Here is a 16,964-nt window from a genome sequence, read left to right as displayed (position 1 = left end):
GCGCCACTCACAAGATGGCGGGGGGCGGGTCGGAAGTGCCGGCGGGCGGAAGTTCCGTAGCGTTTGAAAGCGCCTGGCGGAGCCGCCGCTACTCTCTTCCCGTCTTTCGGGTCTACGGTGGTTTCCTTCACCATGGAGCCGCCGCCCGCAGGTGAGTGGGGCCGCCCCTCCGGTCCACCTTCCCGCTGCCGTGCCCTGCCTTCGGCTGTTGGGCGGCGCGAGGCGCCTCAGGTAGCCGTTGCCCGTGTCTTCCTGCCAGGGCTGCCTGCGCTCCTGCGGCCTGGTGAGGTGGTGAGGGCCAGACGCTGCCGGGCTGAAGTGGGTCATGGGGCTCGGGACCAGGGTGCTCTTCCTCCTCGAAGGGAACGCGAAAAGGGGACGTGTGGCTTAACTATGCGGCCGGTGCCGGGTGGCGGCAGGGCCGCGGTGCCGTGTGGAGCACGTTTGCCGGGCGGGGACGGAGTAGGACCCGGCCGTGCCCTCATTGCTTTCACATTGAAAGCACTCCTGAACAACGCCAAACCCGCAATTTTTCTCAGGCCCAGAAATCCAGCCGTAACCAAAGTAGCATATTTTAAGAACAGAGCTCTCGCCGTATGAGTTTTTGTATTTGGAAACAGCGTAGGATTGTGATAAACTTTGCTCGCTTGGAAAATGAATGTTTAGAACTTAGTCATTTACTGCTTATTGGTTTACATTTCTTTAATAAGACCATTGTTGAAGCAATGGAAAAGGCTAAGTGACTTGGCGCCTTCCATGCTTCTCAGCTTTGTTTTCATTAACACAGGAGCTGAGCCGATGACTCTCGGCTCCCCGACATCTCCAAAACCTGGAGCTAGTGCTCAGTTTCTTCCTGGATTCCTGATGGGTGATTTACCTGCGCCAGTGACTCCGCAGCCGCGCGCTTTAACCGGCCCTTCAGCCGGCGTGATGGAAATGAGGTCTCCGCTACTTACAGGTCAGAATTTGCTGATGCCTGAGAAATTGTCCTGTCCTGAAAGTAAAATTTGGTTTGTCTTATTGCTCTATGTGACTGTTGTGGACCTGAATTATTGTAGGCTTATAACTTGCTGTCAATGACCTCGTTAAAAAAGTGATAAACTCAAGTGTATTCAGTGGAGTTTGGCAAAATTTTTCAAAGTAGGCTTAAGTTTAATAACTTTTTTAAACGTGGCATTTTGGGTATCAAGAAAAGTTACTTTTACAGGCAATATGTATCTCGCCTAATATGAAATCGGTTTATACAGCTCTTGACAAGTTGATTGTACATGCAACCATCAGTGTTTTCTCTTAGGTTAAAAGGGGGATGTCTGCTGGCAAACTAAATGCACCTTGTGCCAGCTGCAGATTTATTTGCAGTGAATTCTAACAAGTCAGTAAGGTTGTCAGACTTCTAAAAACCAGATGGAGAAAAGCTAAAACTATTCACTAATTACTGTCTAGTGGTTGTATTTGCAATCTTGATGTCTGCTGTAATTGGGCTGGAGCAGTGACATTTCCTAGGTGGAGATGCTTATCTCTTTCAAACCACCCAACTGATCCAAACAGAAAAAGTTCTTATCCATGTTTCTGAATTGTGGAATTACATGTCTTTTTTTTTTTCTTCTCTGAGAACTATGAGTGAGTAGGTGTCCTAGGTTGAGCTGGGCTTAAACCATGACAATAGGTAACAGCTTCACTGATTTATTTCATGTGATGGGTGATCTTGGCTTTTGTATTGAATCAGTTGGTATAATCTATATATCTCGTGGTGTTAGTGTGCTAGTAATTTTAAAGGAGAAATTGAAGTTTAAAGTATTGCAAGATAATTTAGATATTTTCGTTCAATTTCAAGCAGAATTGGACTTGCTGATCTTTCTGGGTCCTTTTCAGCCTGAACTATTCTATGATTGGTGGTGTTGGTTTCCTGCTTTTTGTTCTTGTTAATTTCCCCTGTTGTCCCCTGTTGTTGTTTGCTCCACTCCACTTCCTCCTCCTCCCCCCCTCCACAAGCCTCTTAAGTAAATATTTATGAAATTGAAAATAGTCATGTGAATTTCACCTGTTTTTGAAAGGCTTCATTACAGCCTCAGAGTATCAGTTCTAGAAAAGGGAGAACCAGTACGATACTAACACAAGTCTCCCAAAATGAGTGATTAAGTATGTCACTTAAACTGAAAACCTCGATGAGTGTGTGCTTTATGATATGCTGTAGCAGTTTCTGGATGTGTTAAAACATCCAAGGGGAGTCTTGAAGCTCAGAATTTAGAATTGAGAAGTACTGTGGAAAAGTTTAATTTCAAATGTTTTGCAAGTGGAAACTTTTAAGCCAGACTACTTCCTCTCCCTCTGCCCTTCTTTTTTTCCTGGGGGAACCCACACAAGGAGTTCAGAGGTATGTCACGATCTTTCAGTCAGTTTAATTCTCTGTTATATTGGAAGTCCCTAAGTTTACAAAATGGGAGAGCTGGTTTAACTTCATCCTGTCACTGCTCTTAAGATCTTACGTTTTTATTTAACATGAAATCACATGGGAAGGTGAGGGATTTGGACAGTGGGAATGTGACAGCATGTGCAATGTGTGTGTGCGTTTTGATATGGTTCTTCAGCATGTAGAAGGTCTCAGGTCTGAAAAACCTTGCTTTTGCCTCTCTGCTACGGAGTAGTTAGTCTCTGAAACAATTAAAATGGATTACTAACCCGCCTTGAAATAGGAAGATGTAGCTATGCTCAGAGCTTTGTAAAAATAGCAAGTGCGTGTAAGTAATAACAAGTGCATTTACTACTGCTATAAATGTGCTGGGTTAATAAGAGGTATAAAAATTTTAGATGATACTGAGTAAGGAGGCAGTTTGACACAAACATGATGTTCTTATGTAGAACATTCAAACCTGAACAATTTGGTATGCCAGATAGTTTTGCAAACCCCCAGTGAAACAACTAACAGCTTTCAGTTGAACTTACTTTTGAAGTTTCAAAGCAAGTAGCAGTGGAGTAAGATTACAAGTTTTCTCATGCTCTGAATTTGTTTCTTTTGACTGCAGGAGGATCTCCCCCACACCCAGTGGTACCTACGCATAAAGATAAAAGTGGTGCTCCACCAGTTAGAAGTATATATGATGAATTATCTAGTCCTGGACTTGGATCAACACCTCTGACCTCAAGAAGAACAGTAAGTGGGTTCAGTAGTGGCCTATTCTTAGCAGAAGATGTGACATATCTTAATGCTTCAGAGAATTCTTTAACTCAGTTGTATAAACTGCTGTAGCAAAATGACTGGTGAGTCTTCAAATCATGAAATTGCTTAGTCTGGGTGTTTGGTGTGCCTGTTCTGTGCAGTCTGAATGAGAACTGCAGTCGTGAAGCTATCTCCTGTTGTTAATGGAAAATGCGAATCATGCCTCTGCTGTGTTTTCTACATAGCAAATGCAGACTTGTTGCAGCTTTTTGCATTCTTACAAATTTATTGGGCTGCTAATTACCAGAAGGATCCAAATATGTGTTATCTTTTTGTTTATTGGGCAATAGAGGCATTTACTGAAATAGAAGTAATTTTGTGCTGAGTAAAATATCTAATAAAAGTTTGGGTAGAGAGGTGGGGTTAATTTTGAAATTGTAACAGTAAGATTTCTAAAAGGTCAGTCTAATAATAACTTACTTCAGCCGAGAAGTCAAACAACTGTTAGTAGGTTCTTTTTCAGTGAATATGATTCTTTTGATGCAAGGAGGAGGCCTTTCACTGAATGAGCAGTCTTTTTATTGACTGTTGCCTTCTGAGAAGTTTATTCTGAAAGTTCAAGTCCTCTGTGAAGGACAGGATGCACTACTGTCTTAAAGGACTGGATACTTGAAAAGGAAAAAAAGAGCAGCTATCAGAATGCCTGTTGCTATGTCTACAGGTGCTCCAGTTTGATCTTATATCTAGGAAATGCCATGATTCGGGCTAAAAATACACTGAAAGTATTTTGAATATTGAAATCCTATCTTAAAAACAAAATAACCACTAGTAGCTAAACCTGAAAGCATACTTTCCTTCAGTGCACTCACTAAGTGGATGAGAGGGAAAGTAAGTCTAGTGATGAGGAATACAAGTGGGAAATATACTCCTATGATTTGTAAGTCCTTTAGGCAATTGAAAATCAGACACTGGTAACTAATGATAGTGGCATGCTTTCCGTCAGGATGCATGTGAATGTGTGAATTGCTGTATTACTGCAATAATGAGATATCTATTTTGAAAAGATTAAACTATCAAGTTTCTAGGTATTGATACCTAAAGCTACTTGGTTTCATGAAGTATTTGTGGTTGGTGTTAGGTAATGGATTTTTCAGTTCCTAAAGCTTGCCCTAAGCCTAAACAAGCTTTCTTCTTGTATACCATAGCTCTTTCTTGTGAGGTAATAAATGTTACAGACAGACCCTGAATCCTTTTGCTTGTGGTGCTTCCCTTCTGTAGTTTGGTTTACACTCCCATGCTGTCTCACATACTTGCATTTAAGCCTATTTAAGCTAGGATGTAAAAACGTTGTCAAGTAACTTTTCATCAATAACTTAATAATCTTGTATTAAATATACATGTAAATGGCTGTTCTTACCTTAAAAGTTACTCCTAACTTAAAGCAAAAAGTTCATATTCTTGCCTGATGCTTAAGTTACCTGAAAATGGTCTTTTCTGATCTGATACGTGTACCTGTAAGAATGATTTGTTACTTTATGTATTTTAATACAGGCTGGCTTTTCTCTAACACAGAGCCCATTGGTTGGAGCTATGCCATCAACTCCTGGAACAGGTAGATGTCCTGTCACGATGTACCATCTACTGTTGTAATGCTTTCCTTCATACACAAAAATCATCACTGTTCTAGGACATCAACTCCTTGCTAATTTGTGAAGGAGCTGCATATTTATTAACTTTTCAAAAGGAATATGCATGTGACTAAGTTTCAGTCATTTTATTCCTTATTCTAAATTTGTCGTTGGACTGAGCCTAGAGGTGGTTGTACTTGAGTGAAGCAGCTGAAATTGATGGGTTGTCTTCCGTCTTCGTAAGATTTCCTTCCTTGTACATGAAACTGTGGCTTCTTGTAAGCTTAATTGTGCTGGTTTGTTCCTATTTGGCTTATGTATTAAGTTGCTAGTGTTCAGAGGTCAAGGAAAAGCTATGGTGCTGGTCATAAAACTGACTAGCATGCCTGCAGATGTGAAGTTTGGCTGACTTACTGTTTGTCTGTCTGCAATTTATCTCCACCAAACTCTTTCGTATACAAGAAAAGTGCTTGATGCTAAATTTATTCCTTCACTGTAGTCTCTTGAGTCTATCTGTCTTGCAAAAATAATTTGTTAATACCATTTCAATGTAACAGCTTCAAGTGTGTTCAGTCCTGCAAGTATTGGGCAGCCTAGGAAGACTACTCTATCTCCTGCTCAGCTAGATCCTTTTTACACTCAGGGTGATTCCCTGACTTCAGAAGATCAACTTGATGACACATGGGTAACTGTGTTTGGGTAAGTTGATTTCTAAAGTGTTAGAAAAAACATGAGTGAAGTCTTTATAACATATGGAAAGTACAGGGATGTTGCTGTTGTCTGGCATTCCTAGGTTCTGCATGGAATACAGCTGTGGTTAAAGCCAGCAAATGCATATGTTTTAGTGAAGCACTCTAACTTAAACTACAGGTTAGTTTTTTCAAGTTAGAAAGGCACCATTCTACTGTTGAGGTGTGTGGTGAAGTGAAAATTCCTGGAAGATGATATTCCTGAAGTTACTGCTTCTAAAATGGCATTAACACTGGTCTTTTTTGGATTTCTAAAACCCTTCATAAGGTTACAGTTTAGAACCAGAATTCTTTAACTATTGGGTTTTGACTATTTTTTGTCTTTCAGATTTCCTCAAGCATCAGCTTCATATATTCTTCTACAGTTTGCTCAGTATGGAAACATATTAAAGCACGTGGTATGTCTTAGTTTGGGACTTATTTCTGAAACCATTCTGGCTCATTCTTTAAAAAGCTAAATTTGACAATTTTCACTTAATCTCATGCAGATGTCCAACACAGGAAACTGGATGCATATTCGATACCAGTCTAAGCTTCAAGCCCGGAAAGCCTTAAGCAAAGATGGAAGAATTTTTGGTGAATCTATCATGATTGGGGTCAAGCCGTGTATAGATAAAGTAAGTTAACATCTGCCTGTATTTAAAAATAAAGCACTCTCCTTTTGGACTTCCTCTTTGGTTTTTTTCCTGGCCTTTTTTAATTTTTGAACTGCAAAAATAGGTATTTCAGTTTTATATGGGTATACTCTGTTATACCTTACATGAGGTTTTTCTGAAGTATTTGGCAAGATTTGCTGCTGAGAAGAATCATTATTCTAAATCTCTGTGTTCCTTAATTACAGTGCTCATTATTATATTGTTGTAGAAGAGATGAAGTGAAAATGTAACATAGGAGACAATTGAGAGAGTTTTCCAGACTGGAATTTATATCATTTAGGGGCTGCAATAGATAGGTGATGGCAGATTAAGATTGTTATTGCTCCTAACTGTCCCTCTGCTTTTATGTGACTATCTGATTCTGGCTTTTCAGTTTATCTTAGTACATCAGACTGAAACTTTGTTAGCAAGACAGTTCTGATCCTGTTCTCCCACCTGCCCCCACAAAAAATGTCCTTTTTTTGCAAGTAGTGGTTGGGGTAGACATGTCTGTGTGTCAGTCTAATTTTATCATGAGTTATTAGTTCTAATAATGCCCTGACTGTTAATTCTTGCAAGCACTTTATATTGGATAATGTACATGATCTTAAGCAAGTGACAGTCATTTATAGTTCTCAGATTATATGGTGTCCTATGCTATATTTTTAATAGCTGTCTCCTACCAGATGTACTTCTGAATTTCTGCTGTCTTTAGGCTGAATGCTGTACTCCACTGAGTCAAAATGTAGTGAATAGGGTCTCCTCAGGCTGGTTGTCATTTCCCACCTTGTTTTCTCTGGGTTCTTATGGAACTTTTGGTTCCCATGAAGTTGCTTGCTGCCTCTCTCATTCTACATGCATTCTTTTCTAAACATAAGTTTACAAAATGAAGCATTTTGACTCCTTTTCTAGCAGTTGATAAGGGGACTGGGTGACAGTTGTTGGCGAGTTGAATCTGAACAAAAAACTGTAAGTTGGTAAAGGCTTGGAGACTGTCCTGTGTGCATCAGATGAAATATTTTGGGAGTATTTAGAAAGATGGTGTTATGTTACTTAGTTAAACTGGGCCTGAAAAATGTTACTACTTGAAGTTTGTTGCAAGTCTTGCAATTTATTTTCTCTAAACTCTTTCAAACTTGACTGACATTTAGTACAGGAAGTGAACAGATTACAAACTTTCACTACTTTGCAATGGCATAATCCAACATATAAACGATTGCAGCAAGGAAAATGCTTAGTGGTGGTGTATACTTGTGTGCTCTGTACTGACAGGCAATTTACCTGTGGTTTTGCTTGGTTTGAGATGTGAACGTATTCTGTCAAACAATTTGACAGAATAGATAACTCTAGATAATGAACATGAAATAGTGTGGGGCGTTTTTGGTGGGGTTTTTTTGTGGGGTTTTTTTTTTTTAGTATTTGTTTATATTAAGTTATCCCTCTCTTTTAAGAGTGTGATGGAAAACTTTGAAAGAAGCTCTATATCCTCAACATCTTCAGTTTTCACTTCACCTACAAAATCTGTCGGCACACCGGTACAACTTGCAAATAATACTACAAGGATTTCTACAATGAGACCTCTTGCAACAGCATATAAAGCTTCCACTAGTGACTATCAGGTATTTTAAGGGAAATGGAAGCATGTGGTTTTGTGCTATCTCCTCTTAGTTGTATGAGGCTGTACACACGTGACCTTAGCCTTCTCCTGTCATTTCCTTAAAGATGTGGTTCAAGTACAAACTCAGTCTGTTCAGTCTCTAAAATAATAAAACTCTATACATTAATGACTGGTCAGTTTTCCAGTGCTTAAGTGCTGGTTTTGAAAATCTTTCGAACGTATTTTGTCAAAATAGAGAAGCACTTGGGAAAAGAAAAAAAACCAACCTGGGTAGTAGGATAGTATAAAAAGAATTAACTATATGTTGACTGATTTTGTTTGTTTGTTTGTTTGTTTTTCCCCACCCCCTCTTTCTCTCTTCGTTTTTCCCCCCCTGTCTTCTAGGTGGTTTCTGACAGACAAACTCCTAGGAAAGATGAAAGTATTGTATCTAAAGCAATGGAATATGTGTTCGGCTGGTAATAAACAAGAGGAAGTAACACACTAAGTTGGTCAGGGTTTCAAATATGCTACTGGCATCCATGGTTAGTTGTATAACTGTTGGTGGCAGTATCTTAACATACGTCTCACCTGATATGCCTTCAGTTGATTCAGCAGACATGTAGCTTGCACTTTAAATGATGGCAATGTACACATGGTTTTAAACACCAAGTAAGTGTAAATATAAGTGCTTTTTTCCCATCTGTGCTTTGATTGCATGATTTTAGAAACAAATGTCAGCACTGACTTCTCCTCTGTGATTACTTTCTGTAAATAACTTCCCAGGAAGTTGGAAATGTTAAAATGGCAGCTCTGTTTACTGACACCTGTAATTTTGTTGGGGTTTTCTTTCTGGAAAGACAATGGGCTACTTACAGGATGAACACTGTGCACAACTGGCTCCCAGGGACAGGGACTGTTCTTAGTACATGTGATTTAAATATTTTTATTTGGATTCATTGCTGGTTTATAATTATCTCTGGCATAATGTTCTAAATGTCATAGCAACCTTTTCACTCTGTTTTATTAATAAAGCTGAATAAAGTTAAGTTTTTCTTAGGTTGTTTTTTAAACTAGTATGAATTCTATTAGGAAAACTATTCACCGTACTCTTAAGTATGAAGCTGCCTAATGTTAAAGTGTTATCAGCACAGCAGACGCTGCTGATTTTTCCTGAAGTAATACCAACCGGTGTTAAAACTAGCTGATATTTAAATGTCACCTTCATGTGTATTTTATAGCAGTGTGTACTTAGAATGCTACAGTTTGTTACAAGTTAAGACAGAAAACATTGACATATTGAAATAGGTGAATAGAAAGATTCAACATGTCAGTGACAAGAGCTACTTTCATTTCAAGACTTCTAAGAAATTTTCTCCAAGGTCTTGTCTGAAGCTCATACCCTTTGAGATAAAGGTTTCTTTGTGATCTGGTAAGAGAGCAATTTTTTCTCCAATACTTGGGAAACTACATGCAGCTATTACTTTTTTTGTGACTGTGTTAGTGTGGGTCAACATCGGCATTTTAGTTGGGGTCAGTGGTATGTTGGTCAGGTGAATTCAGTAGTAGTCATATCACTGCAGTGTGAAGCAAACCATGGTTCTCTCAAGGTTCCTCAACTGCACTACTGTGATGAAAGTGAGAGATTACTCCAGGAGCATACCTAATGTCCTCACGTGCTAATGAACATCCAGTTTACAGAATTAGGCTAGAGATGGTCCTGAGAAAAATCCCTGAAGCACTTAGAAGTCAGGTTGCTGCATCAGGGCAGTTGGCTTAATTGTATGCTTTAGAAGTAACCTATGTACAGGCAGATTCAGAGACTTGAGATGTGTTTTACTGTATTTGCTGACCGATGCTATTGAAATACTGCTTGCTACTCATCCATTTGCTTTTGATCAAAGGGAACTACCCAGACCTAATGAATACCTGAATGTCTTTTCTCAGAATACATTTGGCTTTTTCTTGGTGAAAAATATTTCTCATGCAGAAGACTTCAGAAAGAAAATAAGTAGTTCAGCTAAATTTTTTTTGCTTAGTTGCTTTGCAAAATACACTTCTGGTGTGCTTCAGACTTGTAATGATGTGTGTTGGATTTAATTCAGTGATGAAGATTGATTGAAGTTGGATCATGCAAGTCTGAAGCTAACTACATAAGGAAGGAATTGGAGCCAAGTTAGTAGTTTAGCTGACCTGTTTTACCAGTACGTACCACAACTGTGCTAAGTTGTGGGTTTTTTCCAATGTTTACTTTGGTCTCTTGTTTCTTTTAGCTTTAGGAATGATTTTACTAATAGGTCATTGCAGCTTCCTGTAGAGTAGAAGCACTCGAGAGTAATGAATATTTATTTTGCTCTGGAGGTAGTAGAAGGAGAAGAAAGTTTAGAACAAATAAAACTTTACTTCTGGGTAGTATCATTAAGCAATTATCTTCATATGGCTTCTGCTGGTAAAGACTGCTGTTAGGACTTCGTATCTTGTCTTAGTGCTGAGCACTAGTTAAACCCTGGTATTGATGGTTTGAGTTTACAAAGTATGAGAATATTACAGTCCCACACTGCACAAACCACTGCCCAGCTTTGTTGCAATGTATTCCTGTGATTTATAACAACCTGTTATTATATGAACGTACAGGGGCCATGTGTGAAAGGACAGAGGATATTGAGGAGGATATGTGAAGAATCTCTGAAACACTTGGAAGCTGTTCAGCTAAACCTTTTCAAGGCTAGCTACTGTTGTTAGTTAGCATTGCGTTTAAAAATCCAGTTCTTCCTAATGGTTAACTATGTACCTGTTGCTTTGCAATAAGGAAGGATTCCCCTCTAGCTGTAACTAGATGTGATCTACATTAAAACCAAAGTTGAGGACTTCAGCTAGTGAAGTAATGAACTCATGAAACTGTTGTGGTTTCAGATGTATGGGGTTTCTTGTAAGACTGTGGACAACATTTTTCATAGGATTATAGCTTTAGTTAAAACACAAATACTTTTTTTGCTGTTGTCTTAATCACAAGCATTTTACTCAGGGATCTAATTCACTTGGTATGCACAATTTTAAATTTGAGAAGGACTTGTTTTATTGTTTCAATGGTAATTCCACTACAATTTTAATAGGGTTTGTTGTTGGGTTTGGTTTTTTTTTTGAGACTTTTAAACTTGGAGATGGGGAATATTTTTGTCCTCATTTTTCCCTCCCACCTATCCTCAATTTAGCTTTCTAGTAATTTTCAAAATTATATTTATTTGGGTAATTCATGTACACTGACATAAGGCAAAGATTGAATGTTAGTGTGTCATGGTGTGCTTCTCATTGCAAGTTGTAGGTATCTACCTCCACCGTGTGGCAGTTCTTCAGATTTTTAGTGGGAGGTTTAACTGATACTGAATGGAATATAGTAACTTAATTATACTTCAAGAAGTTCATGAACAGTGAGAAAAAAGCAGTGCGCAAATGTCTCCTAGTTGAAGTGTTCTTGTAATAAAAGAAGAAAAGATGAAGATGAGTTTACTAAATATCTGAATTGGGAGTAATGCAGAATTCTTAATATTCCTTCAATTATAGTTCTTATACTTGTTTAAAGTATCATCTTGAGATGGGGAAATCGATCAAGTGATATTTTAGCAGATAATACCACAATATCCATTTTGGATGAACTCAATTGCCTTTTCTGATTGTCTGAGTACATGGGTTAAAAAAACAAGACTTGCATCAATTTTCTTTAGTTTGACTGTAGGTGACTAGACCACTGAGCCTGCAAAAATGTACTGCTTAAAGCTGTTTGGTTGTTGAGTGAGAGAAAACAAACTTGCTTACACACAACTTGAAATCAGGGGTTGGTTTACTGCAATTCAGACTGCAGGTGAGAAGGCTCTAGAATAAATATTCTACATTTCTTGTAACATCAGTCCTCCAGCAACTTTATGTCTATGTGGTAAGGCCTTTTTTTAATTGTTTGGACAAGAATAAAAGGTGTTCTGTTAATGTGGTGCGTCTCTTGGCAAGTACCAAAGTGCAAGCAGTAATGACTGTCAAACTTCTGTTAGAGTTTATAAATTAGAGTTCAGTTGAAGATGCCTTGAAAAATAAATGTGTAATTAAAAACTTTGTAAAACATTTTTAGCCTCCTAATAAGGAATCATTTGACTCAAGTCTTTTTGTGCAATGTATATAAGCTATGCTATCAACAGAGTAATATTTTCCAATTTTCTGCAAGTAAAACTTGTACTGAAATCATGAGTGTCTGAGAAGCTGTAAATTCTTATGTCCTGTATAGTGGATATCTTGATTCTTCAAGGTTTTCAGTTCTGCAGGTGAACTTTCATTGTAAAGAGTTTTTCTGATATAAGCAGATGCAGTTAAAGTGACCTCAGAACTCTGATTTCTCTAATGAAGTGCTGGTTTTTGTTCATTAGAGTCCTTTTGTATGTTTAGTTGGAGAATCTTCTGATTAGAAACAGCATGAAAGTAAGGAATTGCTCTGAACAGTCATTGTTTTATTTTGCTCAATTGTTTATCGCATCAGATTTTGGTATAGTTTACTGCAGAAATCAGTTTATGAGCGTATCTGTCATTGTAGGGATGAACTGAATCTTCAGTATGAAAACCAGGGGTTTTCAATTATTTTTTACTTTGTTTTGTATGTCAAATTATGTAGTCAGCATCTTGTTCCACTGCCTTTGGAACCCTGTGTATCCTGTAGGAATCTGTCCCTTGAAGCAGAATTAAGTTCCAAAAAATACTCTTAACTTTTCAAGGATATTTCAGCCTGCTGGTGTTAACAAGATAACCTTGAATACATGAAGTAGGGATAACCTGACAATATCTCTGGAGATCTTGGAAATGTTAGTTCTGTAGTGTGGTTTATCCAGTAGTTATTAATAGACTATTTCGTAGAATCACAGAATGGGTTGTAAGGGACCTTAAAGCTCATCTAGTTTCAACCTCCTGCAGTGGGCAGAGACACCTCCCACTAGAGCAAGCCTCAAGATAGTCCAAACTGATTATCAGAGTAGCTGAAAATCTTAGTTGTAACCGAGGTTTTTTTGTTTTAGTTTTAAACCCAGGTTTTGAGTGCCAGTTTGCTTGCTTAACTGGCAGTTGGTTTTTTGCCAAAACTCCTTTGTTCTCCTGGCAACTAAGTATGTAGCTGGTTTGAAGGAATCATGGTTGCAGCAGCCGCTGTCATGACAAAGCACTATAAAATTCAGCTAGTGTCAGTTTCCAGCCTCCTGCTCAGCAGTCCAGACTGCAGCAGAAGTCAGATCTTGCTTCCATGAAGTTATAAAACTTTACTTGCACAAAATGCTTTCTCAGCTGGCAAGTAGTTTGACTTACTGGGCTTTCTCACTGAGTGCTCTTAGCTCTCCTTTTAAATGTGTTTGCTGTGTAGGATTGCATTGGTGGATAAGATCATGCTGCTGACTTCAGTGAAATAGGACGAACGCCTGCAGTATTTTCCAAACATGCTATATGATAGCATGTAGTATCATAATTCAATAGATTAAATTACCTATCATAGGATACTATAATGGGCTATTGATTTTTAGGTGCCACAGTTTCTCATTCTTTGTAATTGAATTGTGCTTGTGAACATACGAGAATGTTCATTTGCTGATTGAAGGTCATAAAGTAAGATTTGTGTAGAGGTCAACCTTATACACAGGCTGGAAAACAGACTAGTATTATTTTATCTTTTTCAGATGACTGAGTTAACAACAGAACTTGCATAGTATAGGTTTTGTTCTTGCTAATGATAAATTGGAGAAGAGTGACATTGTTATTCCTCTGCACTTACTTGGGCTTGCCAGCTTTCCAGTTTCTAGTGAATGTGGGGGCTCTTTAGAATGACAAGTTTCTAACAGCTTTCACTCCAGGTACATTGTAGGAGGGGGGTAGGATGAATGTACATCTTGACTATAAAGGCTTAAAGCATCTTTCTAACAATTAATTTGATGTTGTTCACAGACACTTGCATAATTGTTTAAAATGCACTTTTAATTATTTTGTTAGAGACAACTATCCTTGTAATATACAATGATTAACTGCAAAATTACTACTTTAATGGAGTAGGTGATGGTAATGATTGTCTTTTCAGCTTTAACCATTTAGTCCTCCCTGAGCATTTTACTAGTTGAGTTCTGAAATGTGTTTCACTTTTGTTTTGTGCTTTTTCCAAGCTGTGGATGGAGTTGCCACTGGAAAAGATCCTGAAAGGTATAAAATCATAGAATATCTCACTGGAAGGGACCTCTAAGGATCATAGAGTCCAAGTCCTGACACTACAAGAATGACATTAGTACGTGTTAAACTTTTTACTAGTCACGGTACAGTTACGGCAGCTGGCATTCTGGGCCCCAGGAGATGAAAAGAAGTTTATTTGGATGAATTAAAGCTCTGTAATAGCATATCAAAATCTGATGCAGGAACAGCTGCATGGCTTCTTCATTTCAAGAAGACTTTGTGGCATCTGACTCTATAGGAACCTTGAGAAATGTTATTTGTGTATGCCAGATACTGGGGGTGTCGTCAGCTGAATACGTAATGTGACAGACTAGGTCAAGCATTGTAATTTATTCAAAAATGGGTAACAAAATTTGTAAGGCATGAAGAATTGTCTGAAAAAGTGATTGGGAAACTTTTCTACTGTACAAATGTTTTATCACTGGATACTGTAAAGTGCACCAGATATTGGAAGCTTATGCTCTGATATGTTCTGCCATTGCAGATGCATTTGAAAACTTTAAAACTGACTTAAATGTAACTTTGACATACAACTATAACAACAGTGCACTTATCTCATCTCTGAACTCTAACACCCTGCATGAACAAAAACGAGGTTAAGTAGATTTGTCCTTTGCTTTCAAACCTATCACAGCATGAAGAGAGTAAGAAATGGTTTAGGAGCGTTTTCTCAGTATTTTTCCTCTGACCTTATTCGGTACAATGAAAGTGCATGATAAAAATTGCCACCTTTGTTTCTGAAAAATCTACCACCTCTGAACTGTGTTAAGTGGGAAGTGCATGAAATACGGTCAATGCTGTAAATGCCTGTAGTGAAAAAAAATAGTGTTTTCTTCACCTAGCATGATTTTGATTGGCATTCTGTGCTAGGTCTTTATTTGCTGGATGAAGGATTTCTTTTTAATAGCTGGAAGCGGTTTGGTGAGTATCCTCCAACCATCTGGAATTGCTGACATTTGAGTCCCTGTAGGATGGATTTGGAACCACCACACATACAGTTTGTGTGAACTCTTTGAGCTGGAAAAAAAAATCTGTGTAGGGATTTGATTCCACAATTTCTGTGCTAGGTTCTGTTAGATTTTTTTCATCTTTCTCAAGAATTCTCCATTGTGAATTGGAAGAGGCTGGTTCCACTGAAAGCTGTGCCAATGTTGTTGGAGAACTAAAAGAAAGGGGACTGTGGTACCTGTTCTTTAGACATAAACCCCACTATTTCTCTCCTAAAGACAAACATATACTGAAGCTCTACAAGTTTCCTTGCAGCAGTATTGCTGCATCAGTACTTTAGCCCACTGAAATTTGAGCTACCAGTGTAAATAACATCTGGCAGTTGCTTTGTTGGCTTCAGGTCAAATATTGTTACTGAACATGAATGATGATCCCCATAAGATGATGAGATTTTCCTCTCTATTTAAATGCTATATTGTTGTGAACTTGTGCAATAATTTATGGATGCAATTTACATGATATTTTTTGTAATGCATGAAGGGCAGAAAAACCTGAAGATGCAGTCTGATGGCAGGAATGAGTTATTGAAGATACAGTATTAAAAACCTGAGGAACACTACCACACAAGTCAGTCAATAGGAGTAGAAAACTGTTATTCTTAAAAATAAACCCAAACCCCAAAACTTATTCCAAGTAGTCTATAGAGACTTTGATTTTTGGGTAGAACTGATCATTGACCTGTTAACTGATCATTTCCTGTTAACTGCATTTGAAATTTCAGTTACAGAGTGTATTGTAATCATTCTCAGAAGCCCCTAAGAGCCTAAAAATCATTTTACTTCAACTATAAATCTAATTGTTATTTTCTGAAGTCTTATTATATTTTTTCTGAAGTGTTGTTATGTTTTATATAATAATGTTTTCTCAAACTTTTGTCTCCTAAAGTTAGTGGGCATCTTAAAGTTGAAATCTCCAGCTGTGTAATGACAGGACTTAACTAGTTGGTGAATTTGGCAGCATGTTAAAAGAATTTTGGATATATTTAAGTATTTTACTAGTTTAGTAACTTCATAGAAACAAACGTACTAGTGACATAAAAGAAAATTCAGGGTAAGCAGGGTAAACTTCTGTGAAGTTCACAGGCTAATGGAAGAGGCCTCAAGTTTTCAGAACTACTTCTGAAACTGTCTTAACATTTACATGAAATGCTTGGGGGGGTGAGGGAGTTGGTTGGGCTTTTGTTGGTTGGTTGGTGTTTTGTTGCTTTGCCTTTTTTTTTAACTTCCCAACTCTAGCCCAGCACTGTTAGAGCTGGTGTTACAGACTTTGTGTTTAGTAATACAAGGAGAATATGAACCTAGCCATTTTCAAAGGAATATAAATTACTACGGGTTACTGCAGCAAATTCAAACAGCAACCTGATCAGGCATATGAGGTCAGAGTGCTTGCTTAGACAGGATCTAGAGTTCCACGTATATTGGGATTAAATAGGAACATATTTTCCTTCAGCTAGTTGCAAAATAAAAGAACATTTATTAACTTGCATGCTGTTATTATGAATGGCTGATTATGATTCTATTGATCAGTTTTCTATCCTATCCATTATTTTTGTCTAACAGTTTCCTTCCCAATTTATTTCATGCTGAAGTTCAAAAGGAATACTTTTGCTTTCTGTGGAATACAAATAAATGTTCTGGAGTGAAAAATGTAGCACACTGTTGCGTTGCATTTATCCCTTTCTTAAGGGTACTTCAATGGGCTTGTAAAGCCTTTTCCTTTTGTGCTGTGTCAGTGTTCAGAGTCACTGATCACAGCTGTTCTCATTATATCCCAGATTGACCTTGGCACAGTGGGAAAAGCCTTCATCAATATAAAGAGACACCAATACCTGGCGATTCATATGATAAACCAGTACATTCTTTTTATATGTCTTAACTGCCAACATTCCAGGTAGGCAAAAAGCCACATGATCGTTACCATGTGGGAAGAGAAAGTATTGGAATAGCGAAT

At 38.0% G+C, this 16,964-nt stretch overlaps 1 protein-coding gene across 2 annotated transcripts; it reads left to right on the top strand.

The window, feature by feature from the left end:
* Nucleotides 1–11: 11 nt before the first annotated feature.
* NUP35 (nucleoporin 35) lies at nt 12–16,577 on the top strand. Of its 2 annotated transcripts, XR_013958223.1 has the most exons (10): nt 12–151; nt 788–958; nt 3,024–3,151; nt 4,709–4,769; nt 5,343–5,484; nt 5,863–5,932; nt 6,023–6,151; nt 7,621–7,788; nt 8,172–8,438; nt 13,943–16,577. XR_013958223.1 is itself a non-coding variant. In XM_080632047.1 (9 exons), the coding sequence occupies exons 1-9, from the start codon at nt 133–135 to the stop codon at nt 8,247–8,249; spliced, it is 966 nt and encodes a 321-aa protein (XP_080488173.1). In that variant the 5' UTR covers nt 12–132; the 3' UTR covers nt 8,250–11,879. The 2 variants fall into 2 exon arrangements, 1 of the variants encoding a protein (XP_080488173.1); XM_080632047.1 differs by lacking the exon at nt 13,943–16,577 and having other exon boundaries at nt 8,172–11,879.
* Nucleotides 16,578–16,964: the final 387 nt, after the last annotated feature.

The sequence above is a fragment of the Psittacula echo genome, assembly GCF_963264785.1.
Source record: "Psittacula echo genome assembly, chromosome: 20".
NCBI classification, from domain to species: domain Eukaryota; kingdom Metazoa; phylum Chordata; class Aves; order Psittaciformes; family Psittacidae; genus Psittacula; species Psittacula echo.
The sequence above is the reverse complement of the archived record's forward strand: the minus strand, read 5'-3'. Positions and strand labels throughout refer to the sequence as shown.

Excerpts from the sequence above, each read along its gene's own strand:
- NUP35 (XM_080632047.1), top strand. Across the intron at positions 959-3,023 it reads GAGGTCTCCGCTACTTACAG|GAGGATCTCCCCCACACCCA; the intron begins GTCAGAATTTGC and ends TTTTGACTGCAG. Across the intron at positions 5,933-6,022 it reads GAAACATATTAAAGCACGTG|ATGTCCAACACAGGAAACTG; the intron begins GTATGTCTTAGT and ends AATCTCATGCAG.